Source organism: Anolis sagrei, chromosome 6 (genome assembly GCF_037176765.1).
Source record: "Anolis sagrei isolate rAnoSag1 chromosome 6, rAnoSag1.mat, whole genome shotgun sequence".
Lineage (NCBI taxonomy): Eukaryota > Metazoa > Chordata > Lepidosauria > Squamata > Dactyloidae > Anolis > Anolis sagrei.
In genome coordinates this window covers 9,605,949-9,631,836 of record NC_090026.1, presented here as the reverse complement: position 1 = coordinate 9,631,836, position 25,888 = coordinate 9,605,949, and the positions used below count along the sequence as shown (strand labels likewise).

The 25,888-nt window shown below is 45.0% G+C and overlaps 1 protein-coding gene and 1 non-coding gene across 2 annotated transcripts; both read left to right on the top strand.

Moving 5' to 3' along the window:
* The first annotated feature begins 501 nt into the window (after positions 1-501).
* Positions 502-25,865, top strand: LRP10 (LDL receptor related protein 10). The gene is made up of 7 exons (XM_060780047.2): positions 502-1,052; positions 9,195-9,236; positions 11,796-11,928; positions 13,212-13,396; positions 15,477-16,323; positions 18,971-19,100; positions 21,739-25,865. The coding sequence occupies exons 1-7, from the start codon at positions 1,025-1,027 to the stop codon at positions 22,291-22,293; spliced, it is 1,920 nt and encodes a 639-aa protein (XP_060636030.2). The 5' UTR covers positions 502-1,024; the 3' UTR covers positions 22,294-25,865.
* Positions 11,986-12,057, top strand: TRNAP-UGG (transfer RNA proline (anticodon UGG)). The gene has a single exon. It is a non-coding gene; the product is annotated as a tRNA-Pro (tRNA).
* Positions 25,866-25,888: the final 23 nt, after the last annotated feature.

Sequence of the window (25,888 nt, the reverse complement as noted above, 5' to 3'; positions counted from 1 at the left end):
ATCTGATCCCTGCTTTAAACCGGATTATATGAGTCCACATATATATAGGGCCCAAAGAATCCTGGGTTGCATCATGAATGAATGCGGTTTGGCCCTACTTTAACTGCCAGGGCTGTGGACTGCTGGGATATGTAGTTTGGTGGGGCCCCCCAGCAAACTACAACTCCCAAAATTCCATGACCTTGAGCAGGGGTAGTTAAGGTGGGGCCAAATCTACAGTGTAGATCAGGCCTGGGCAAACTTCGGCCCTGCTCCAGGTGTTTTGGACTACAACTCCCACAATTCCTAACAGCCGGTAGGCTGTTAGGAATTGTGGGAGTTGTAGTCCAAAACACCTGGAGAAGGGCCGAAGTTTGCCCAGGCCTGCAATAGAAAAAGAGGTGGAATAATAATAATAATGATGGTGTTGATCTTGGTGATGCACATCTGGCTTTGCAAAGAAAGGGTTAACCCGGGTTTTGCACGCGTGTGTGCGTGTGAACCCGTGAACACGTCAAAAAAAGGGAGGTCGGGCTGAGAAAGTTGCAAAGGCAGGAAGTGAGAGAAGGAGACAAAGTTTCCAAGGAGGAGGAGGAGGAGACAAAAAAGGAAAGGGGAGGGAAGAGAGAGAGAGAAGCAAAAGGAGGAAGAGAGAGAAGGGGGGAGGAGACAGACCTGCGACTCTTTGCAAAACAAGGAAGGAAATCCAAAGGCAAGGAAGAGGAAGGAAGAAGGCATTGGGCCTGGGAAAAAGCCGAAGGAAAAGGGGGGAGATCGAGGAAATGGAAGGCTAAGGAGGGAGGAAAAGAGGAAGAGGGAAAGCAGGCGTGGGCTCGCCCACTTTCCACGCAGGAAGTGGGTTCCCTTCCTTGTATGCTCTCTTTCCAATCCAGCGTTGGGGGGAAAGGCCTCTTGGCAAGGGAAAGGGGATCGCCTCCCCCAAAGGGAAGAAGGTGAGGAGACCCACCCACCCACCCACGCGGCAAAGGGGCGACGGGGCCTCCTTGGTGTTGGCCCCCTTGGAACTCAGCACGCAGGCGCCAAGATGTGGAGACTGGCCATCGTCCTTTTGGGTAAGAGAAAAGGATTTGGTGCAATGGAAGGATGGGTGGGGAGAACACCTTTAGGGGACCCCCCAAAAAAGACCCCACTCGATATGTTTCTGGGTGGGAGAAATGGGCATTCATTTTGGAAAAAGATAGCCTTTGAGATCATAACCTTCTGGAAAACCAGGAATCTCCATAGACTTTTGGAGATTGGGTTGTTGTGAGTTTTCTAGGCTGTATGGCCATGTTCCTGAAGCATTCTCTCCTGACGTTTGGCCTGCATCTATGGCAGACATCCTCAGAGGTTGTAGTCGAAACATCAGGAGAGAATGCTTCTGGAAAATGGTTCAGTCAACTCCCGACTCTTTGTGACCTCATGGACCAGCCCACGCCAGAGCTCCCTGTCGGCTGTCACCACCCCCAGCTCCTTCAAGGCCAATCCAGTCACTTCAAGGATGCCATCCATCCAACATGGCCATACAGCTCCCAAAACTCACATCCTCTGAGGTTGTAGTCAAAACATCAGGAGAGAATGCTTCTGGAACATGGCCATCTTGTTGTTGTTGTTGTTGTTCATTCGTTCAGTCGACTCTGACTCTTCGTGACCTCATGGACCAGCCCACGCCAGAGCTCCCTGTCGGCCGTCACCACCCCCAGCTCCTTCAAGGCCAATCCAGTCACTTCAAGGATGCCATCCATCCAACATGGCAATACAGCTCCCAAAACTCGCATCCTCTGAGGTTGTAGTCAAAACATCAGGAGAGAATGCTTCTGGAACATGGCCATGTTGTTGTTGTTGTTCATTCGTTCAGTCGACTCTGACTCTTTGTGACCTCATGGACCAGCCCACGCCAGAGCTCCCTGTCGGCCGTCACCACCCCCAGCTCCTTCAAGGCCAATCCAGTCACTTCAAGGATGCCATCCATCCAACATGGCAATACAGCTCCCAAAACTCGCATCCTCAGAGGTTGTAGTCAAAACATCAGGAGAGAATGCTTCTGGAACATGGCCATGTTGTTGTTGTTGTTCATTCGTTCAGTCGACTGACTCTTCGTGACCTCATGGACCAGCCCACACCAGAGCTCCCTGTCGGCCGTCACCACCCCCAGCTTCTTCAAGGCCAATCCAGTCACTTCAAGGATGCCATCCATCCTTGAAGTGAGCTCCCAAAACTCACACTAACCCAGTGATTCTGGCCATAAAAGCCTTCAACAATAATTTTGGCGATTAATTGGCATTCACACCATTTGGAATGATAATGATAATGACCTTTTTTGTAAAGTCTGATCTTCCCGAGAAGAGCTAAAGTGGTATATGTTGGAAATAGCAACCTTCTCAAGCCTCCATTAGTTTGTTATGTATATAATTGCTTACTGTATTGTATATGTGTGCTTTGGTATGCAATTTGACCTTAACTCTTGTTGTGGGAAGGGCTGCAGTCCATGTGATCAAAACTGGGCATGTTCAGGACTCAGACTCCTTTTTAGTTATTTCTTATGTGTGGAATTGTTTACTGTATTGTATATGTGTGTATTGGTATTCAGTTTGACTGTAACTCTTTGTTGTGGGAGGGGCTGCATACCATGTGATCAGAACTGAGCATGTTCAGGACTCAGACTCCATTTTAGAACAGTGATTGCTTTGGGAAGCCAGTAGGAACAGTAGTTTGTTTTAGAATTCAGTGGAAGTGTTTGCCTTTGGAAGACTGCAGAAAATAGCAACCTCCCCAAACCTCTATTAGGTATTTGTTATGTGAATAATTGCTTTCTTTATTGTATATGTGTGTATTGGTATTCACTTTGAATACCGTAACTCTTTGTTGTGGGAGGGGCTGCATTCCATGTAATCAGAACTGGGCATGTTCAGGACTCAGACTCCATTTTAGAACAGTGTTTGCTTTGGGCAGCCAGTAGGAACAGTAGTTTGTTTTAGAATTAGTGGAGGTGTATGCCTTTAGAAGATGCCAGGAACAGTTAAGTTTAGACTTGAGTAAGATGTATGCTTAGAGACTCCATTGGACTTTCAGGCTGGACAGAGACTCTATTAGACTCTCAAAACAGAGAGATGCTCTTCTCTTTAATAGTATATGTTGGAAATAGCAACCTTCTCAAGTAGGTTCTTGTGGGTTTTTTTCGGGCTATAGGGCCATGTTCTAGAGGCATTTCTCCTGACGTTTCGCCTGCATCTATGGCAAGCATCCTCAGAGGTAGTGAGGTCTGTTGGAATTAGGACAATGGGTTTATTTATCTGTGGAATGGCTGGGGTGGGGCAAAGAGCTCTCTGCTGAAGCTAGGTGTGAATGTTTCAGCTGACCACCTTCATTAGCATTTGAAGGCCTGGCTGAGCCTGGGAAAATGTTCTGTTGAGAGGTGTTATTACAACAGCAAACCAGCAGAGGGGAAACAACCAGGCACATCTTAACACCTCTCAACAGAACATTTTCCCAGGCTCAGCCAGGCCTTCAAATGCTAATGAAGGTGGTCAGCTGAAACATTCACACCTAGCTTCAGCAGGGAAGAGCTCCTTGCCCCACCCCAGCCATTCCATAGATATATAAACCCATTGTCCTAATTCCAACAGACCTCACTACCTCTGAGGATGCTTGCCATAGATGCAGGCGAAACGTCAGGAGAAATGCCTCTAGAACATGGCCCTATAGCCCGAAAAAACCTACAAGAACCTAGTGATTCCAGCCATGAAAGCCTTCGACTAAACCTTCTCAAGCCTCCACTAGTTATGTGTTATGTGTATAATTGCTTACTATATTGTGTATGTGTGTATTGGTATGCAGTTTGGCCTTCACTCTTTGTTGTGGGGGAGCCTGCAGACCATGAGATCAGAATTGGGCATGTTCAGGACTCAGACTCCATTTTAGAACAGGCTTTGCTTTGGATAGCCAGTAGGAGCAGAAGATTATTTTAGAATTCAGTAGAGGCGTATGCCTTTAGAAAACTGCAAGAACAGTTCAGTTTAGACTTAGTAAGATGTATACTTAGAGACACCATTGGACTTTCAGACTAGACAGAGACTCTATTAGACTCTCGAAACAGAGAGATGCTCTTCTCTTTAGTAGTATATGTTGGAAATAGCAACCTTCTCCAGCCTCCACTAGTTATGTGTTATGTGTATAATCGCTTACTATATTGTATATGCATGTATTGGTATGCAGTTTGACCTTTACTCTTTGTTGTGGGAGAGGCTGCAGACCATGAGATCAGAACTGGGCATGTTCATGACTCAGACTCCATTTTAGAACAGTTTTTGCTTTTGAAAGCCAGTAGGAGCAGAAGATTGTTTTAGACTTCAGTGGAGGTGTATGGTTATGGAGATTCACATTTTTCAAAAGTATATATCCACCAGTATTCATGCAAGGCAAATTAGGTTTCTCAGTTGTTAGACTGATATACCTGGTTATCACTTTGAACTGTTAGGAACAAATATAATGCCAATGCACAAAATATATGGCAGATTTTGAGAAGTGTTATTTCAGTTGCCCAAAAACATCTACTCTCCCATAAAATGTATTTGGTTATAAGTCATGCTCTCAAGAGACAAAAAGTTGTCTTCATTAAAAAAAATAACATAGTTGGTTTACTTACAAACTTTATGTATTCAGCATACAGGTACATTGCTTATCAGTTGGAAGTGTAAACAGTACATTCTCTAAGGCATTCTGTTTCAGTTTCTTCTCTGTCTTATGTCTAATGCATACTCTCTCAATGCAAACAGAAAACAACCTAAACACAATAGACTATACAATACACAACACAACTGACCACACTGACTTAACACAACACTGACTTCTAAAAATGGTTTGAACACACAGGTGCATAGTTGAGAATTGACGTAAGCACTGCCATTATGAACCTGGGCTCAAACATCCGGTGTTTGTGACTCATTGGAGGAATCCAGCCTTTTCCTTGCTGGCTCAGGTTTCCAAATGACGAAGGACAACAATACCCATCACCCTACAGCATCCAAGGCACAGGACCATTCTTCACACTTATACATTTATTCATTTGCACTTTGTCTTAAGGATTTATAAACAGGATTTAGGCATACCTTCTAAAAATAAGCATTTTATGTATTCTCAGGAAGTGATTGCAGCGCTTCAAAAGTAAAATAATAACAATAATAATAATTAGTTTAATACCCACCTCTCCTTATGGCTTGAGGCAGGATACATCATCATTATAACAAGAAATAGAACACTATTCAAAGCCATGGTAAAGAATTTTCAACTCCTTTTTAATGTAATATTATGAATCTAATCAAGGTATGTATAAAAAGTGCAATAATGAATAGTGACAATGGGATAAATTTCCTGTGACTCATAATGTTACCTTTCAAAAGGAGACTCTGTCTCAAAATGTATTAAAAGAATAACAATCATAAATGACTTTTCTGAAATTTTAGACCAGGTATGGGCAAACTTGGGCCCGGTAGGATGTTAGGAATTGTGGGAGTTGAAGTCCAAAACACCTGGAGAGCCCAAGTTTGCTCATGCCTGTTGTAGACCAAGTTAAGCAACAAACTTAGAGGGCGAGGAACATGTTTAGTATCTATTATCCAAAAGGCTTGGACTTAAAAGTGTTTTGGGTTTCTTCCCCCCCCCCTGGATTTTTGATTACCTATATTTGCATATAGGTACATTTTATTTATTTGTTGTGTCAGGGCAACCAGTCAATTATATTACATTTCTAACAGAACAAAGCAAACAAACAGACAAAATACAAAATTTGCAAGTTTGATAGTTGATTAAATGTCCTTTGACCAGTATCTGGCCACTTGGAGTGCTTCTGGTGTTGCCGCAAGAAGGTCCTCCATGGTGCATGTGGCAGGGCTCAGGGTGCATTGCAGCAGGTGGTCAGTGGTTTGCTCCTCTCCACACTCGCATGTCGTGGACTCCACTTTGTAGCCCCATTTCTGAAGGTTGGCTCTGCATCTTGTGGTGCCAGAGCAGTCTGTTCAGCGCCTTCCAAGTCGCCCAGTCCTATGTGTGCCCAGGGGGGAGTCTCTCATTTGGTATCAGCCATTGGTTGAGGTTCTGCGTTTGAGCCTGCCACTTTTGGACTCCCGCTTGCTTAGGTGTTCCAGCGAGTGTCTCTGTAGATCAGGGGATGAGCTGGAGATGTCTCTGCCTTGGTCCTTTCACTATTAGCTGCTACTTCCCAGCGGATATCAGGTGGTGCAAAATATCAGGTGGTGATATCAGGCTAAGCAGTGTAATTTCTCCAGTGGTTTAGGGCGCAGACACCCCGTGATAATGCAGCATGTCTCATTAAGAGCCACATCCACTGTTTTAGTGTGGTGAAATGTGTTCCACACTGGGCATGCATACTCAGCAGCAGAGTAGCACAGCGTGAGGGCAGATGTCTTCACTGCCCTCTGACTGTGCCACTGACTGGCACAACCCAGGTTGTGCCAGTCAACTTTCGTATGATATTGTTTCTAGCACTATGTATATAGGTGCATATAGGTACATAATGAGATATTTTGAGATGGGACCCAAATCTTTACAAGAAATGCATGTAATTTTCATATCCACATAGTTGTCATTTTAAATATTTTGGTGCATGAAACAGTTTATCTTTATTTATTTATTTACAACATTTACATGCCGCCCTTCTCACCCCAAAGGTGAGAGCGGCTTACAAGTTATATGTACTGTTCCGTCTTCCAGGAGCATGGTTTACATTGCCTTTTAGCTGCATGGGATAGCATTCCTTTGCATTTCCCCAGGGTTGCTATAGACCCAGCAATACCCTGGAAGTTAAACAGTATCAGAGTCTGGAAAGCCAGGCTGCAGGCCCTCTGCAGTTACTGGTTTAGAAAGTATCTCTTTGGTTAGAAGTCCGCCCTTTTTCCTGGGGATAATATCTCCATTTTGGAATCTTCCCTGCCTACTTTAGTAGAGAAAGAAAGCTTCAGATGTGCTGTTGGTCAGGCAGGGAGCTCTGAAAAACCCATTGTGAATACTATTGAGATAGAATAGCAATTGACATAGAGAAGCTTATTGAGTTATAGAGAGAGATATATTGAGATAGTAATTGAGTTATTGAAAAATAGAGAGAAATAGTTATTGAGTACTATTGAGCATTACTTCATCTCCAAAACTGACCTTATGCTTAGATAGGGGAAGACCTGTTCTTTCTAACCAAAGCGGCTCAGGGTTAGGGTGAAATATCTCAGGATTTTTTCTACCATTTGGAGAAAGGTTACCTCAGTAATTGAAGAAAAAGGGAAAGAAAGAACATCTTTATGGTTTCTCAAATTGACTATTTGTGTTGTAACTTTATCAAGCTGTGCCAAGTCTGCCAAGGACTTTGGAAATAAACATTTTGTTGATTTTCATACCTTCACTGGCATCAGTTACTGAAAGTATTGAGTTATTGCTTCAAAGAAAGACGCCCAGCAGTTCGCCCAGATAAAGAGAGAAGCATATCTTAGTTTTAACTTTATAGTGTCTGGGTGTGACAGCACATGTACATACAATATATTATACTATTAGCATAGCACAATATTAGTATTATATATTACTACATTGTATTACATTATAATATCAATATGATATATATATACAATATATTATATTATTAGCACAGCACAATATTAGTATTATATTTTACTATATTGTACTATACCACTAGGGAGCCCCTGGTGGCGCAGTAGGTTAAAGCACTGAGTTGCTGAGCTTGTTGATCGAAAGGTCGTAGGTTCGATTCCGGGGAGCGGCGTGAGCTTCCGCTGTCAGCCCTAGCTTCTGCCAACCTAGCAGTTCGAAAACATGCAAATGTGAGTAGATCGATAGGTACCGCTCCGGCGGGAAGGTAACGGCGCTCCATGCAGTCATGCCAGCCACATGACCTTGGAGGTGTCTACGGACAACGCTGGCTCTTTGGCTTAGAAATGGAGATGAGCATCACACTCCATAACTGGACTTAATGTCAGGGGACTACCTTTACCTTTTTTACTATACCACTATACTGTAACATTATTAGTAATACTACATATATATTTTATATTGCATGTAGTATTACTGAAGTCTAGAGCAATTGTTTTGGAAGTTTGGATATTACATTTGTTAATTAGTTGCTCGTAAATTTAAGGCAAAGGAAATTATACTTCTTTAGGCCTTGGTGGTGGGGTTATGTGTTTGTAAAATGTTCATTGTTTTGTGTTTTGTGTTCTGTTTACACTGTATCTGGTTGTTGTTGTTCATTCATTCACTCATTTCCAACTCTTCGTGACCACATGGACCAGCCCATGCCAGAGGTCCCTGTCGGCCCTCACCACCCCCAGCTCCTTCAAGGTCAATCCAGTCACTTCAAGGATACCATCCATCCATCTTGCCCTTGGTCGGCCCCTCTTCCTTTTACCTTCCATTTTCCCCAGCATGATTGTCTTCTCTAAGCTTTCCTTTCGTCAAATGATGTGTCGAAAGTACTTCATCTTTGCCTCTACTATCCTTCCCTCCAATGAGCAGTCAGGCTTTATTTCTTGAAGTATGGACTGGTTGGATCTTCTCTCAATCCAAGGCACTCTCAGAACTTTCCTCCAGCACCACAGTTCAAAAGCATCTCTCTTCCTTCGCTCAGCCTTCCCTATGGTCCATCTCTCACATCCGTAGGTGACTATGGGGAATACCATTGCTTTAACTATGCGGATCTTCATTGCCAGTGTGAACTGTATCTGGTAATGTATGTAAATACGTTATATCTGGTAATGTATCTGATAGTGTATGTAAATACACCCACCCACACACATATATATCTATATAAAGCAAAACTGTTTCTAAAATGGAGTCTGAGTCCTGAACAAGCCCAGACCTGATCACATAGTCTGCAGCCCCTCCCACAACAAAGAGCCAAAGGAAAACTGCAAACGAACACACACATATATAATACAGTAAGCAATCTGAATTATATATATAAAACAAATAACTAGTGAAGGCTTGAAAAGGTTTCTATTTCCAACAGATAATGTACTCTGTGAATGCAGAATCCGCGGATATGGTGAGCCAACCATTCTGTTGTTTTTTTGAAAGTTTTCCAAACTGTAATATTTATTTGGTTGTGACATTCTTCCCTATGTCCCCCCCCCCCTCTTTTTTTTAATGGCTTGTGGAAGTTTTCTGGAATTTGATTTTCTATACTTTGTGTTCCATAGGTGTCATTCAGCCTCTTGAAAGTCACTTTACTTCCTTTACGGGTAAGTGAAATCAGGGCAGCGGACTTCATGGGATGTGGGGGAGATCAATGCGGTGAGATGGGCCCCTTTATCAGTTTTATTTCTTTAGTGCCAGCCATGTTGCGTTCTTTCAGAAGGGATTTAAAGCAAAGAAAAAAGCTAGAAAAAGCAATAAATAAATAAATACATTACAACGCATGGGCAAAACCACATATATACACACACGCACACATATATACACATATACACAAATATATATGCACACAAAGCACATATACACAGACTGGGCCACAGCAACACGTGGCAGGGAACAGGTAGTACTTAAATATATCTATATTCTATCTATATAAATGAAAATGTAATGTTTGTTTATGGGATTAACATAACTCAAAAACCACTGGACGAATCGACACCAAATTTGGACACAATACACTTATCAAGCCAGGGAGTGACCATCACTCATAAAACACTGAAAAACACAACCGAAGAGATTAAAAATCCAAAAAAATAAAAAATACATTACAATGCATGTGCAAAACCACATATATATGTACAAACACACATATATACACACATACACACACACAAAGCACATATACACAGACTGGGCCACAGCAACGCATGTCAGGGGACGGCTAGTGTGTGTGTGTATGTGTATAGGGATATGTATATATGTATGTATGTGTGTGTGTGTGTGTGTATATATATATACTAGCCGTCCCCTGCCATGTGTTGCTGTGGCCCATTCTGGTGGTCATGGGGGTTCTGTGTGGGAGGTTTGGCCCAATTCTATCGTTGGTGGGGTTCAGAATGCTCTGTGATTCTAGGTGAACTATAAATCCCAGCAACTGCAACTCTCAAATGCCAAGATTCCATTTTCCCCAAACTCACATTTGGGCATATTGAGTATTTGTGTAGAGTTTGGTCCAGATCCATCATTGTTTGAGTCCACAGTGCTCTCTGGATGTAGGTGAACTACAACTCTCAAACTCAAGGTCAATGCCCACCAAACCCTTCTAGAATTTCCTGTTGGTCATGGGAGTCCTGTATGCCACATTTGGTTCAATTCTATACTTGGTGCAGTTCAGAATGCTCTTTGATTGTAGGTGAACTATAAATCCTTGCAACTACAACTCCCAAATGACAAAATCAAAAATTTTTGATTGAAGGACATACATTGGGTTGTTAAGTGTATGCTGTCCAAATTTGGTGTCAATTCGTCCAGTGGTTTTTGAGTTATGTTAATTCCACAAACGAACATGATGTTTTTATTTATATAGATAGGCAGTTTTGTTTCCACTTTTATTGGGGTCCTATGTCCCTAACCGCAGCAAACCTCACCTGTCACCAAGGAGGCTGTCCAGACCTTGAATCAGTGTCTAGCTGCTGTGTCGGACTGGATGAGAGCTAACAAATTGAAATTGAATCCAGACAAGACAGAGGTCCTACTGTTCATTCGTAAGGCCGAACAGGGTATAGGGTTACAGCCTGTGCTGGACAGGGTTACACTCCCCCTGAAGACGCAGGTTCGCAGCTTGGGAGTGATCCTGGACTCATCGCTGAGCCTGGAACCCCAGGTCTCAGCGGTGGCCGGGAGAGCTTTTGCGCAATTAAAACTTGTGCACCAGTTGCGCCTGTACCTCGGGAAGTCTGATCTTGCCACGGTGGTCCACGCTCTTGTTACATCCCGAATAGACTACTGCAATGCGCTCTACGTGGGGTTGCCCTTGAAGACTGTTCGGAAACTCCAACTAGTCCAGCGAGCGGCAGCCAGATTGCTCACCGGAGCGACATACAGGGAGCATACCACCCCCCTGCTGTGCCAGCTCCACTGGCTGCCAATTCAGTTCCGAGCACAATTCAAGGTGCTGGTTTTGACCTACAAAACCCTGTACGGTTCCGGTCCAGTGTATCTGTCCGAACGTATCTCCCTCTACATCCCACCCCGAAGTCTGAGATCATCTGGGGAGGCCCTGCTATCGACCCCACCACTGTCACAAGTGAGGCTGGTGGGGACGAGGAGCAGGGCTTTCTCAGTGGTGGCCCCTCACCTGTGGAACTCACTCCCGGGGGAAATCAGGGCATCATCATCCCTCCTCGCCTTTAGGAGAAGGGTGAAGACTTGGTTATGGGACCAGGCCTTTGGGCACTCCGGCAATTAAATCAGACAACCAGGCGAGTAAGACCAGCAGGATTGATGAAGTGGAATGTAAAACTAGATCTATGAGTAGCGAATGCTGACCATGTAAGAGGAGAAACCGGGTTTGTATTTGGTTTTATTGATTTTATTGATTTTATGGTTATAATGTATATTTGGTGTTAACTGTGTATTGATGTAATTTTGTGTTTGATTGTTTTTATGATGCAGGCATCAAATTGTGCCTTGCTTTTGTAAGCCGCCCTGAGTCCCCTTCGGGGTGAGAAGGGCGGGGTAAAAGAACCCCAAATAAATAAAATAAATAAATAAATAAATAAATGTGGAGGCCTGATTGTATGATTAAGAGGAGCACGAGACTGGGATTGGGGAACTTCAACTTTGGGGAGGAAATTCCTTTTTAATGCCTTTTCCTCTCCCTGCAGAAGTCTGCCAAGGCTACCCTGATATCCGGAGAGAACCCCAAGGCTTGATCCGCAGTCCTCTTTTCCTAGGGACGCCGTATAGTAGCTGCACTTGGGTCATTGTGGGCGAACCAGAGGATACCTTCTATATCAGGTGAGATGAAAAAGATACCCATCTCCTCTACCTTCCCTTTGAAGAAAGTGTGATGCTGGCTCGTTGGTCTAGGGGTATGATTCTCGCTTTGGGTGCGAGAGGTCCCGGGTTCAAATCCCGGACGAGCCCTGCTTTTCCTGGGCCCGGTCCTGTTCAACATCTTTATTAATGACTTAGATGAAGGGCTAGAAGGCAGGATCATCAAGTTTGCAGACGACACCATATTGGGAGGGAGAGCCAATACTCCAGAGGACAGGAGCAGGATTCAAAACGATCTTGACAGATTAGAGAGATGGGCCAAAACTAACAAAATGAAGTTCAACAATGACAAATGCAAGATACTCCACTTTGGCAGGAAAAACGAAATGCAAAGATATAGAATGGGGGACAATGCCTGGCTCGAGAGCAGTACGTGTGAAAAAGATCTTGGAGTCCTCGTGGACAACAAATTAAACATGAGCCAACAATGTGATGTGGCGGCAAAAAAAGCCAATGGGATTTTGGCCTGCATCAATAGGAGCATAGTGTCTAGATCTAGGGAAGTCATGCTACCCCTCTATTCTGCTTTGGTTAGACCACACCTGGAATATTGTGTCCAATTCTGGGCACCACAGTTCAAGAGAGATATTGACAAGCTGGAATGTGTCCAGAGGAGAGCGACTAAAATGATAAAAGATCTGGAGAACAAGCCCTATGAGGAGCGGCTTAAGGAGCTGGGCATGTTTAGCCTGAAGAAGAGAAGGCTGAGAGGGGATATGATAGCCATGTATAAATATGTGAGAGGAAGCCACAGGGAGGAGGGAGCAAGCTTGTTTTCTGCTTCCCTGGAGACTAGGACGCGGAACAATGGCTTCAAACTACAAGAGAGGAGATTCCATCTGAACATGAGGAAGAACTTCCTGACTGTGAGAGTCGTTCAGCAGTGGAACTCTCTGCCCCGGAGTGTGGTGGAGGCTCCTTCTTTGGAAGCTTTTAAACAGTGGCTGGATGGCCATCTGTCAGGGGTGATTTGAATGCAATATTCCTGCTTCTTGGCAGGGGGTTGGACTGGATGGCCCATGAGGTCTCTTCCAACTCTTTGATTCTACGATTCTATGATCTGCTCCAGTCTGGCCTAGTTCCTATCAAATGCTATTGTGTCAAGTGGTTGTTTACTATCTCCATCACCACTTTCCACTGTTTTCTCTGGGAACCAACGCACGCTGTCTGCCCCAAAGAGTTTTTTGGATGGGTTGCATAGAAACCAAACTCAGCCATTGTCCGTTTCTCTTTTGCTTCCCCAGGTTCCAACGCTTCCATGTCCCCTGCGGCTCAGGTGTGCTTACTGTTCAGACGCCCTTCCAACCTCCCGGGAAATTGTGTGGCTACAAAAACCCTGAGCCCCTCGAGATAAAAGGGGGCAACGTGACCCTCACCTATAGCTGGAAGTTTCTGTCGCAAGATGGGTTTCTGTTCAAGTATCAGAAAGGTACAAAAGGGTATAATTCAGAGATCTGATATGACAAGGGCAGAATTAGAAGAAGGGAAAAAATAATAATAATAATAATAATAATAATAATAATAATAATAATAATGTATTGTCGAAGGCTTTCATGGCTAAAATAACTGGGTTGTTGTAGGTTTTTTCGGGGTATATGGCCATGTTCTAGAGGCATTCTCTCCTGACGTTTCGCCTGCATCTATGGCAAGCGTCCTCAGAGGTAGTGAGGTCTGTTGGAACTAGGAAAAAGGGTTTATATATCTGTGGAATGACCAGGGTGGGACAAAGGACTCTTGTCTGCTGGAGCTAGGTGTGAATGTTTCAACTGACCACCTTGATTAGCATATAATGGCCCAACAGTGCCTGGAGCAAACTTTGGTTGAGAGGTGATTAGATGTCCTTGTTTGTTTCCTCTCTGTTGTTGTGCTGTTGTAATTTTAGAGCTTTTTAATACTGGTAGCCAGACTTTGTTCATTTTCATGGTTTCCTCCTTTCTGTTGAAATTGTCCACATGCTTGTGGATTTCAATGGCTTCTCTGTGTAGTCTGACATGGTGGTTGTGAGAGTGGTCCAGCATTTCTGTGTTCTCAAATAAAATGCTGTGTCCAGGTTGGTTCAAAATGAAAGGCACTGCAGACTGTTTCAACCAGAGAAGTCAGCCATAGCAGAGCACCTGATGAAAGGGTGTCCCATTGTGCTGGTAAGGCTGTACCAAGAGCTTCAGCTTCATTTTCTTTCTATTGCTGCTTGCATATATTCCAAGGTTTCATGCATTTTGCAGTAAGGTGGCTTCCCTTGGTTTGCAATTATAGGGCCAATGACCTTTTGGTTCCACCCCTTTTTCCAGGGCTCTGGGAGGGAAAGGGAACCATTTTTAGTTCAGTCTTATAGTGGAAAACTTAGCTAAAGGACGTGGATCAGCTCCATCTCTAGACAAGCTTCGTTTCTCACAGCATCCGGGGGAAACAGCTCCACATCTTTCGTGGAAAAAATCCAAAAGAACTCCAGCTGGAGAATCTACAAAGCCTTGGCTAGTAGGTCTACTTGGGTAACCAGAAGCAATTGGAGCCGGGAGTAGAGCCCACACCAGCAAGCATAGAAAGTAGATTGCCTGGGAGGGGTTAAAAAGTGTTTTCCTTGTTAAAGAAAAGAATCCAGTTACCTGTCCATTTGGGCAAGTTAAGAAGCATTTGTTTGACTTGTTGAAGATCTGAGAAGTGTTTGTTTAAATTGTTGAAGATCTAAGCAATAATAAAGGACTTTGTTAAACTTTTCAAGCATCTAAAGACTTTTGTATAGGAAAATCCTTAGGGCCTCTCAGCCAAGGCAACCCGGCTTCCTGCTGGGCACAAAGAGCACGTCCTGTTCAAAAGACAATTATTATAGGCCCAGCGCGTGACAGCATATTATTTACGTTTCATTCATTGCAATAACACTTACTCATTAGCAAGAGAGAAGAGCAAAGAGATGGAACAAAGGAGGTCTGCTATATTTATACCCTACTGTTATCAGCTCATTAATTAAAAAGGAGCCGCTGGTGGCGTAGTGGGTTAAACCCCTGTCTCGGCAGGACAGGGTTCGAATCCGGGGAGAGGTGGATGAGCTCCCTCTATCAGCTCCAGCTGCTCTTGCGGGGACATGAGAGAAGCCTCCCACAAAGATGATAAAAACATCAAATCATCCAGGTGTCCGCTGGGCAACATCCTTGCAGACGGCCAATTCTCTCACACCAGAAGCGACTTGCAGTTTCTCAAGTCGCTCCTGACATGACAAAAAAAAAGCTCATTAATTCAGTGTCCATCCTCCTAATCTATTGCAACATCTTCCTTGTCTGTTCCACGCATGCTTCATAATGTTCCACAAATTAACTCTTTCACAGCTAGCAGCATGGACATTTTCAGCTTGTATAATATATATTGACATTACACTGATATTTAGTGTTTTAAAATAATTTTAAAATGTTGATGTTATTGTCTGCCACGCTTAAGATCTTTAGATAGAAAGCAGGATATAAGTATTTTAGTAGACAATAAAGAATGCTTTTGCCCTTCTTCTCTTTCTGATACAGTCCCGCCTCCGGTCCAATGCAATTATACCTTGGACAGTTTCTACGGGGTCTTCTTTTCACCGGGCCTTAACTCTGACGCTTACCTGGGGGAAGCCAATTGCCAATGGACCCTTGATGCCCACGACAGCCGCCCGCTGAGCATCCGCTTCACATTCCTCGAATTAAACGTCAAGGATTCCCTCCACGTCTACGAGGGGGTTCCCGGAGCTGCCCAGAGCCCCCGCTTGTTGCGTAATTTGGATTATACCAGTAATAACAAGGTGGTCACAGTGGACTCGCCATCCAGCCAAGCATGGGTCACATATCATGCGCCAGTAGGATCAACCTTCCGTGGCTTCAATGCTACTTACCATGTGTGGGGCTTCTGCGTGCCGTGGGACTTCCCCTGCGGTGGCGGAGATGGTGAAGGGGCGACCTGCTACAGCGTCGCAGAGCGATGCGACGGAATATGGAATTGTGCCAATGGGGCTGACGAAGAAAGCTGCAGTGGGTGCCCACCGGGACAGTACGCCTGCGGTGGGCAAGGGATTGGGGGTGCCGTCTGCTACGGCCCTGCTGACCGCTGCAACTACCAGACCTTTTGTGCCGACGCTGCAGATGAGCGGCACTGCTACAGCTGCCAGCCAGGCAACTTCCGCTGCCATGATGGGCGCTGCATCTACGAGAGCTGGGTGTGCGACGGACAAGCGGACTGCATCGACGCCTCGGACGAGTCAGATTGCACCTATGTCCTCCCGCGCAAAGTGGTGACAGCCACCGTCATTGGCAGCCTGGTGTGCGGCCTTCTCTTGGTGATAGCTCTGGGGTGCACCTGCCGACTTTATGCCCTCCGCAGCCATGAGTTCGGGTGAGGAGCATCTTTGGGGACTGAGGGGTCACATAAGCAGATGTGTTGCTATGCAGGCAAACAGGGCAGTGTTGGGAACAAAATATACTAGAGGCGCTAAAGTGACATCAAACTGCATTAATTTTACAGTATTTATTTGTCGTGTCAGAGCAACTAGTCAATTATATTACATTTCTAACAGAACAAAGCAAACGAACAGACAGAATACAAAATTTGTGAGTTTGGTAGTTGATTAAATGTCCTTTGACCAGTAGCTGGCCACTTGGAGTGCTTCTGGTGTTGCCACAAGAAGGTCCTCCATGGTGCATGTGGCAAGGCTCAGGTTGCATTGCAGCAGGTGGTCAGTGGTTTGCTCTTCTCCACACTCGCATGTCGTGGATTCCACTTTGTAGCCCCATTTCTTGAGGTTGGCTCTGCATCTTGTGGTGCCAGAGCGCAGTCTGTTCAGCGCCTTCCAAGTTGCCCAGTCTTCTGTGTGCCCAGGAAGAAGTCTCTCATTTGGTATCAGCCATTGGTTGAGGTTCTGGGTTTGAGCCTGCCACTTTTGGACTCTCGCTTGCTGAGGTGTTCCAGTGAGTGTCTCTGTAGATCTTAGAAAACTATTTCTAGATTTAAGTCGTTGACGTGCTGGCTGACACCCAAACAGGGGATGAGCTGGAGATGTCTCTGCCTTGGTCCTTTCACTATTGGCTGCTACTTCCCGGCGGATGTCAGGTGGTGCAATACCGGCTAAGCAGTGTAATTTCTCCAGTGGTGTAGGGTGCAGACACCCCGTGATAATGCGGCATGTCTCATTAAGAGCCGCATCCACTGTGTTAGCGTGGTGAGATGTGTTCCACACTGGGCATGCGTACTCAGCAGCAGAGTAGCACAGCGCAAGGGCAGATGTCTTCATTGTGTCTGGCTGTGATCCCCAGGTTGTGCCAGTCAGCTTTCGTATGATATTGTTTCTAGCACCCACTTTTTGCTTGATGTTCAGGCAGTGCTTCTTGTAGGTCAGAGCACGGTCCAAAGTGGACCGAATTTTACAGTGTAGATTCATAAAGTTGGAAGAGACCACAAGGGCCGTCCAGTCCGATTCCCAGCTATGCAGGAAAATACAATCAAAGCACTCCAAAGCAATGGAAGTTGTTGCAGCACAATTCTTCAAAATTTTCTATGACTAGCTGTTGGCAAAAGTGCATATATATGTTTGGGTGTTGAATAAGTTTAGAATTATAGAATCATAGAGTTGGAAGAGATCCCAAGTGCCATTGAGTCCAACCCCCTCTGCCAGGCAGGAAAACTCAAACAAAGCCTTCCTGACAGATGGCCATTCAGCCTCTGCTTTAAAAGCTCCAGAAAAGGAGACTCCACTACCCTGCAAGGAAGCATAGTCCATTGTCAAATAGCTTTTAATGTCAGGAAGTTCTTCCTTTAGGTTGAATTTCTTTTCCCGGATTTGAATCAATTTCTCCCTCATCTCTAGAGCAGCTAACTTATTTACTTACTTAGGCGATCCCTCGTTGTCCGAGTATGATAATCTTCCAGGGTGGGTCCGTAGGTGACTGTGGAGCCCTATTCTTGATCTGCATCGTCTCCCGCAGTGAGGGCATTGTTTTCCAGGTGGAAGGCGGTCCCGGTCAGGGTTGGCTTGACACGCCTTCCTCTTGGCCCATTTCCCTCCATTCGTGCCTCTTCAAATTCTTCAGCACTGCTGGTCACAGCTGACCTCCAGCTGGAGCACTCATAGGCCAGGGCTTCCCAGTTCTCAGTGTCTATGCCAACAGAAAACAAGCTTGCCCCCTCCCAATGTGACAGCCTTTCAATTATTTAAATATGGCTATCAAGCTAAACAAACCCATCTCCCTAAGCCACTCCTCATAGGACTTGGCTTTCAATCCTTTGATCATTTTGGTCACCCTCCATGGATGTGATCCAATTTGTCAATATCCTTGACAAGGGCATAGCACATCAGTGTGCTGCAGAAAAATCCTGCTGATGGAAAGGTCAGTAGTTCGAGCCCGGGTCAGGGTGAGCACTCGCCGTTAGCCCTAGCTCACCTGCCCACCTAGCAGGTCGAAGCAGAAATGTGAGTAGATAAAATAAGTACTTTTTTTAATGGGAAGGTAATAAAGGACATTAATTGGAGGAAAGCTCCTTGGCATCCCCCGTGGCCGAAGTTGAGCACAGCCTCCAAGATAGGAAAAACAGCCTTTACCTCTGTTTGTGTTGCCTGCCCTTGTTAATTGTATAATTGGCATTGAATGTTTGCTGTATGTGTCTTCTGTAGTCCACTTTGGGGTGAGAAGGCTGGGGTATATATACTGTAAATAGATAATTAAATAAATTCTTGAATTGTTGTGCCCAGGTGCACTCCTGGGCATCGTAGTAGGATGACCTAGAGTTGATTAGTTTCCCAAACCAAGTTTTATTGCAGATTCAAAGTGTTTTGTTTCCCCATCTCTCCTTCCTCATATTTTCCATACTAATGCTGCTACAAAAGCTAGACAAGGGATAAGAAGGGAAATGGAGAATTAAATGCTTTGTAAACACAAGCTTTTTTTTGTCAGAGGCTTTGTTAGATATGGGTGTGTCATAAAAGGGGCAGATTCGAGCTCTCCTAGTCACTGACTGTGTTTCTCACTGAATGCCTTTCTTTCTGCAGTATATTAGCCCCCATGTCACGAATGGAGGCAGAACTTATACAGCGCCAAGCACCACCTTCGTATGGGCAACTCATCGCTCGGGGGGCCATCCCACCTGTTGATGGCTTCCCAACTGAGAACCCAAGTCAGGTAAGGCACTTCACTTATGTACTTCTTTTTTTCAAGAGGAAAAGGATTGCCCATTTCTATTTCCCCCTTTTCTTCAGTTAGATCATTGCTCTCCCCAATTTCCCGTAAGTTCTTTTAGCTCAGTGGTTCTCAACCTGTGTGTCCCCAGATGTTTTGGCCTTCAACTGGGTTGGCCATCAGCTTGCCTTCTCCACATTGTGACAGCCCTTTCAATTATTTAAATACTACCTTGGGGACTAGTATTTAAATATAAGTCCCCTCTTCAACTGGAACCGCTTTGAGTCGCCTAAGGGCTGAGAAAAGCGGTATAGAAATAAAGTAAATAAATAAATAATAAATAAACTGGGTCGTGACGCAGCTGGTTGGGAGTCAGCTGCATTAAAATCACTACTGACCGAAAGGTCATGAGTTCGAAGCCAGCCCGAGTCAGAGTAAGCTCCCGACCATTTGTCTAGCTTACTGTCGACTTCTGCAGCCCGAAAGACAGTTGCATCTGTCATGTAGGAAATTTAGGTACCGCTTATGTGGGGAGGCTAATTTAATTAATTTACGACACCATAAAACTCTCCAGCAGCGTGCAAAAGAATGAGGAAGTACTCCATTGGTGTCACAAGTGGATGGTGAAGTAACAGCTCCCCCAGTGGTGGGAATTCAAAAAGCATATCCTTATGAAGCTGGAAAGTTAAATAGCCTCTGTGTGTCTGTCTATATATGCTGTGTGTCTATGGCATTGAATGTTTGCCATGTATATGTGCATTGTGATCCATCCTGAGTCCCCTGTGGGTAGGCATGTAGCTGGGGGGGGGGGGCTTGAGGGGCTTGCTGGTGCATTATTTAAACTGTTATGTTTATTCATATCATGATCTGATCACCATACTCAATATATCCCATATGCATGGGGTGGGGTATTGAGGTAATGATACAAAAGGTTTGCTAGGGTAGACCCTCTTTCACTCAGACTCAGCCCCCCCGAAACTCAGCCCCACCCCAAAAAAAACCCCTGAAAAAATTCAGCCCCCGCCCCCCCGAAACGAAATCCTGGCTACGGGCCTGCCTGTGGGGTGAGAAGAGCAGAATATAAATAAGTAAATAAATAAACTCCCAGAAATCCTAACAGCTGGTAAACTGGCTGGGATTTGTGGGAGTTGTAGGCCAAACACCTGGGGACCCACAGGTTGAGAACTATTGTTTTAGCTCCTTCTTCATGGGGCAAAATTGCCCAAATCTAGGGATAGGAATATGGTTAGCTGCTTTTACAGCCGGGGATCTATATGACTGGGTTGGGTATGACTATGCCTGTGAAGCAACAAACTTTTGGGTTCATGCAGGGACAGGTTTAAAGCAGGGATGGGAATAATGGCACATGTGGCCCCTAGTTCCCACTTTTGTGGCCCTCCACAAATACCTCCAATGCAGGCATGGGCAAACTTCAGCCCTGTTGGGCAAGTGGGCTTGTTAACAAAATACCCTCCGCATAAACGTATAGCACAGTAACTTACTAGCAGCAGCGAGACCCAGCACCAGTAGCCCAAATTGATAAAAACAACAAAAACACACAGATCAAATAGACAAATACAAATATAACACAAATAAACAAATACACAGAAGCTTTACACACAATCATAGAATAGAATCATAGAGTTGGAAGAGCCCTCATGAGCCATCCAGTCCAACCCCTTCTTCCCAAGAAGCAGGAAAATCACATTCAAAGCACCCCCGACAGATGGCCATCCAGCCTCTGCTTAAAAGCCTCCAAAGAAGGAGCCTCCACCACACTCTGGGGCAGAGAGTTCCACTGCTGAACAGCTATCACAGTTAGGAAGTTCTTCCTAACATTCAGGTGGAATTTCCTTTCTTGTAGTTTAAAGCCATTATTCCACATCCTAGTCTCCAGGGCAGCAGAAAACAAGCTTGCTCCCTCCTCCTTATGACTTCCCCTCACATATTTATACATGGTTATCATGCCTCCCCTCAGTCTTCTCTTCTGCAGGCTAAACATGCCCAGCTCTTTAAGCTGCTCCTCATAGGGTTTGTTCTCCAGACCCTTGATCATTTTAATCACCCTCCTCTGGACACATTCCAGCTTGTCAACATCTCTTCAGTTGTGGTGCCCAGAAATGGACACAATATTCCAGGTGTGGTCTAACCAAGGCAGAATAGAGGGGTAGCATGACTTCCCTGGATCTCGACACTCGACTCCTATTTATGCAGGCCAAAGTCCCATTGGCTTTTTTAGCTGCAGCATCACATTGTTGGCTCATGTTTAACTTGTGGTCCACAAGGACTCCAAGATCATTCTCACATGTACTGCTGTCAAGCCAGGAGTTCCTCATACAGTGGAGATTTCTCACACAAAGCTTCTCTCCCACAAGGCTTCATATTGACAAGCTTTGGCCTACTCACTCTCCTCAAGGCGACACTAGCTTCATCCTACTAACGCTTTCACATTTTTGTAATTAAAAATACCTAGTTAATTTTTAATATTTTTGACAGGCCCTCCAGGTGTTTTGGACGTCAACTCCTACAATTCCTAACAGCCGGTAGGCTGTTAGGAATTGTGGGAGATGAAGTCCAAAACACCTGGAGGACCAAAGTTTGCCTATCTGTGTTCATTCCGTCCTATTTGCCCTCATTACAGAATTCGATGATGGGGAACTTGCGCTCTTTACTCCATTTGTTACGTCGTGAGCCAACCACGGCTAGTGCCACCAATGCAGGACGCCACCAGCATCGCAACCGCTTTGTGCGCCGTGTGGTGAGGCGCATGCGCCGATTGGGGTGGCTACCCCGATCAGCCCCATCTTCCTCTGCCGCCACCACGGCCACAACGGCGTCACCCTCCGTCCCCGACAACGCACCTGAGCCGTCCCCCGGAGGTGAGGTTTCTGGTCAGACCGACGAACAAGCGCCTCCTCTTCCTCAGAAAGTCCCGCTCTGTCCGGCCGAACCTGCGCAGGACCCCCCGGCCCCTCGCCCTCCCACTCCACGCCTCTCGGGAATGATGCACAACCTCCGGGTGCGGCTCTTCTCCCCCGTGGCCCCAAATTCGGCAGAGGGAGGCGACCCACAGAGCCTCCCCCCGTCTCCTGAGGAAGAGGACGACGTGCTCCTGGTGCCGCTCACTGAACCGTGGCTTGAAAGCGTCAATACCGCCGCTAACTCGGATGCCGACGACGAACCCCTTTTGACATGAGACGCCTTCTGTGCCATCGGAGCTGGCTTGGCTCCTCAGTCCAACACTGGATTGCTGCCTTTTAAGAACTTCCCTCCAAATGACAAGAAGAATGGATGAATTTCCAAGAGCCAATTCCCGACGTCTTTCTCCAAAAAACGCCCATCTGCAAAGGAAAGATATGAGCTAACATCCTGTTGGTGATTTCCATTTGGTTATGGCAGTATATAAAGTTTCTGGGGACATTGTGGAAGGAGGTATATATTACCTGCTTGCATAATGCCCTCGTTCAGAAACAAGTGTGCAACATCAAGAATGGACCAGGGATTGGGGAAGCCAATCCCTATCGTCTTTTCCCCAAAGAGCCCCCTTTGCAAAACAAACAAACTAGCATCCTGTTGTTGATCTCCCTTGATGTAATGGCTAGCCATGGCAGTATATACACTACCACAAGCATCAAAGGTGCAACAACAAGAATGGATCAGCTTCTGAACGCCAATCCCTGTTGTCTTTTCCCCAAAGAGGCCCTTTCAAAACAAACAAGCTGTTTGTTGCTGATCTCCATTGGTGTAATAGCTGGTCATAGCATAGTTTTGAGAGCATTGTGGAAGGAGGTATGTGTTACCCGGGGACACCAAAATACCTAATGCAACATCCTCCCCAAGTCACTGATCAGCTATGTAGATGTGACCAAATATGGTCAAGAAAAAAGATCTTTGAGCAGTTCTTCTCAACCTGTGGGTCCCCAGGTGTTTTGGCCTACAACTCCCAGAAATCCCAGCCAGTTTACCAATGGTTAGGATTTCTGGAAGTTGAAGGCCAAAACATCTGGGGAGCCACAAGTTGAGAACCACCCTCTTAGAGTGAACATGGAGGCTGGTCTTTCTTTCAGACTATATTTGGGCTCATCCAAATATCTGATCAAGACTGGGGGACAAAAAAGCAGCTGGGAGCCTCCAGTTGGTTTTACAGACCCAAAGAAGAAGCTTGGAAGAAGACACACACTTTGTCTCTCTAAACAACTGGTATCGATGCGCCTTCAAATTCAGCCATAGTTGCCTGGCAGCTAAGGAAGTGGGGCAGCATGAAGATGCTTTTCTACTTGATCAAGGCAGAGGTCTACCTGAGACCTTGAGCCTATCTCCCTTTTTTAGCACTGCAGGTCAGTGAATAGCATTTGGCCAAATACGGAAATAATATGACGCCAGGGAATGAAAATGATTCTCATCTAGGATCATTCTATAATTTGGTGCAGTTAGAGAAGTGGAAAGGACTTGGGAATCAAACCATTTTCCCCTTCTATCTCTCTTTTTCCTTCTCCTTCAGAGCTTTAACTTATGGGTCTTTGGTTCAACCAAGTTTCTCCTTCTCTTCTTCCTGCTCCTCTTCTTGCTTCTTCAGACTTGTCTCTGACTGGTCTTTATTTCAGCTTTGTTTCTCCTTTTTCACCTCTCTCTTATTTTTCTTCCTTCCTGGCAGGTTTTTGTTTCAATTCATTTCTCTTTTTCTGCTGTTTCTCCTTCTCCTAGTCTTCTGCCTTCTCCTTCCTCGTGGTTTCTGGCAGGTTTTTGGTTCAACTCACTTCTCTTCTGCTGTTCCTCCTTCTCCTAGTCTTCTTCCTTCTCCTTCTATATGGTTTCTGGCAAGTTTTTGGTTCAACTCTTTTTTCTGCTGGTCCTCTTTCTCCTAGTCTTCTTTCTACTGTTCCACCTCCTTCTAGTCTTCTTCCTAGTGGTTTCTGGCAGGTTTTTGGTTCAACTCCTTTTTCTTCTGCTGCTGTTCCTCCTTCTCCTAGTCTTCTTCCTTCTCTTTCCTCATAGTTTCTGGCAAGCTTTTGGTTCAACTAATTTCTTCTGCTGGTCCTCCTCCTAGTCTTCCTTTTGCTGTTCTGCCTCCTCCTAGTCTTCTTTCTTCTCCTTCCTCATGGTTTCTGGCAAGTTTTTGGCTCAACTCATTTCTTCTACTGTTCCTCCTTTTTGTATTCTTCCCTCTGCTGTTCTCCTCCTAGTCTTCTTACTTCTCCTTCTTTGTGGTTTCTGGCAAATTTTTGGTTCAACTCACTTCTCTTCTGCTGGTCCTCTTTCTGCTAGTCTTCTTTCTTCTCCTTCCTCATGGTTTCTGGCAAGTTTTTGGTTCAACTCATTTCTTCTGCTGGTCCTCCTTCTCCTAGTCTTCTTTCTTCTCCTTCCTCATGGTTTCTGGCAAGTTTTTTGGTTCAACTCATTTCTTCTGCTGATCCTTCTTCTCCTAGTCGTCTTCTCCTTTCTCATGGTTTCTGGCACGTTTTTGGTTCAACTCATTTCTTCTGCTGGTCCTCCTTCTCTGAGGCTTCTTGTCCTTCCTCATGGTTTCTGACAAGTTTTTGGTTCAGCTCATTTCATCTGCTGGTCCTCCTTCTCCTAGTCTTCTTTCTGCTTGTCCTCCTTCTTCTAGTCTTCTTTCTCCTTCCTCATGGCTTCTGGCAAGTTTTTAGTTCAACTAATTTCTTCTGCTGTTCCTCCTCCTATTTTTCCTTCTGCTGTCTCCTCCTCCTAGTCTTCTTTCTTCTCCTTCCTTGTGGTTTTTGGCAAGTTTTTGATTCAACTCATTTCTCTTCCTCTGCTGTTCCTCCTCGTCTCCTTTTTCATATTTTTTCTCCATCCAGAACTGTGCCTGATAGATATTGGTCCAACCCTCCTCCTTCTCTTCCTCTTATCCTCTCCTCGCAGTTCTTCCTCCTTCTCCTTCCCTGCTGTCTCTGACGTGTTTCTGATTTAAACCTGTTGTTGTTGTTCTCCTCCTTCTTCCTTGTCCTTCTCTTCTCCTTCCTTCTCCTTCCTCACAGTCTCTGGCAGGTTTCTGGTTCATTTGGCATTGGGATTCCAGCTTGGATGGGAGGTGTGAGAAGTACATGCACTTGACATTTCAGAAGACGTTCTTCAAACAAAAGGAGGAGGGGAGGGATGGAGATGAGACATGTTCCGGACTCTACGGATAGTGTGAAAACTGTGAAAACCGAAGGAAGCAAATCTTCTCTCTGTTGGGAGGTAAATGTAACCCTTAAAGTCACAGTAACCCTTAAAGGCAGTGACGGAATTGGCTGAACCCCAGTCTTGTGGCGTAAAGCCTCAACGCAGGCAAGCAGCACCGTCTGCTTGAATTAGTGTTTATTGAAATCCAAATCATTCAAAGGCTGAAAATTATATAAAATTTGTGATTCCACTGGAACTGCTTTCGGTGGTTGCTGAGAAATAAGGTTTTTAACAGATTGATATCCTATGCATTTCTATTCAGAGGTAAATTCCACTCTGTTGAGTGGACTTTACTTCGAAGTGAATGCAGAAAATTGCAACGTGGAAGATATTTTGACTTTCTATTGACGAAACCTTTTGTAGATTATATTTTTAAAAGCGCAGCCAACGAGGTTGATTTTTGCACAAGGGCTCTTCAATCAGGTGTAAATAAATGAGGAGGGATTTGTATGAAGAAAAATATGAGAAATATCTCAATTAAGTTAAGTTAGAAGTGTTCATTTGCTTTTTATTGCTTTCACAGTGACGGCAAAGCAGGAAAACCGCTACCCAGATTGTTTAAGAAATAAATATTCAGGTTAAGCTTGTGTGTGTTGAAAACTGAC

What these genes read in the sequence shown, in the direction of transcription:
- LRP10 (XM_060780047.2), top strand. Translation starts at nt 1,025, where the DNA reads ATGTGGAGACTGGCCATCGTCCTTTTGG. An exon ending in TCACTTTACTTCCTTTACGG is followed by an intron (nt 9,237 to 11,795) that starts GTAAGTGAAATC and finishes CTCTCCCTGCAG; the next exon opens with AAGTCTGCCAAGGCTACCCT. An exon ending in CAACTGAGAACCCAAGTCAG is followed by an intron (nt 19,101 to 21,738) that starts GTAAGGCACTTC and finishes CCCTCATTACAG; the next exon opens with AATTCGATGATGGGGAACTT.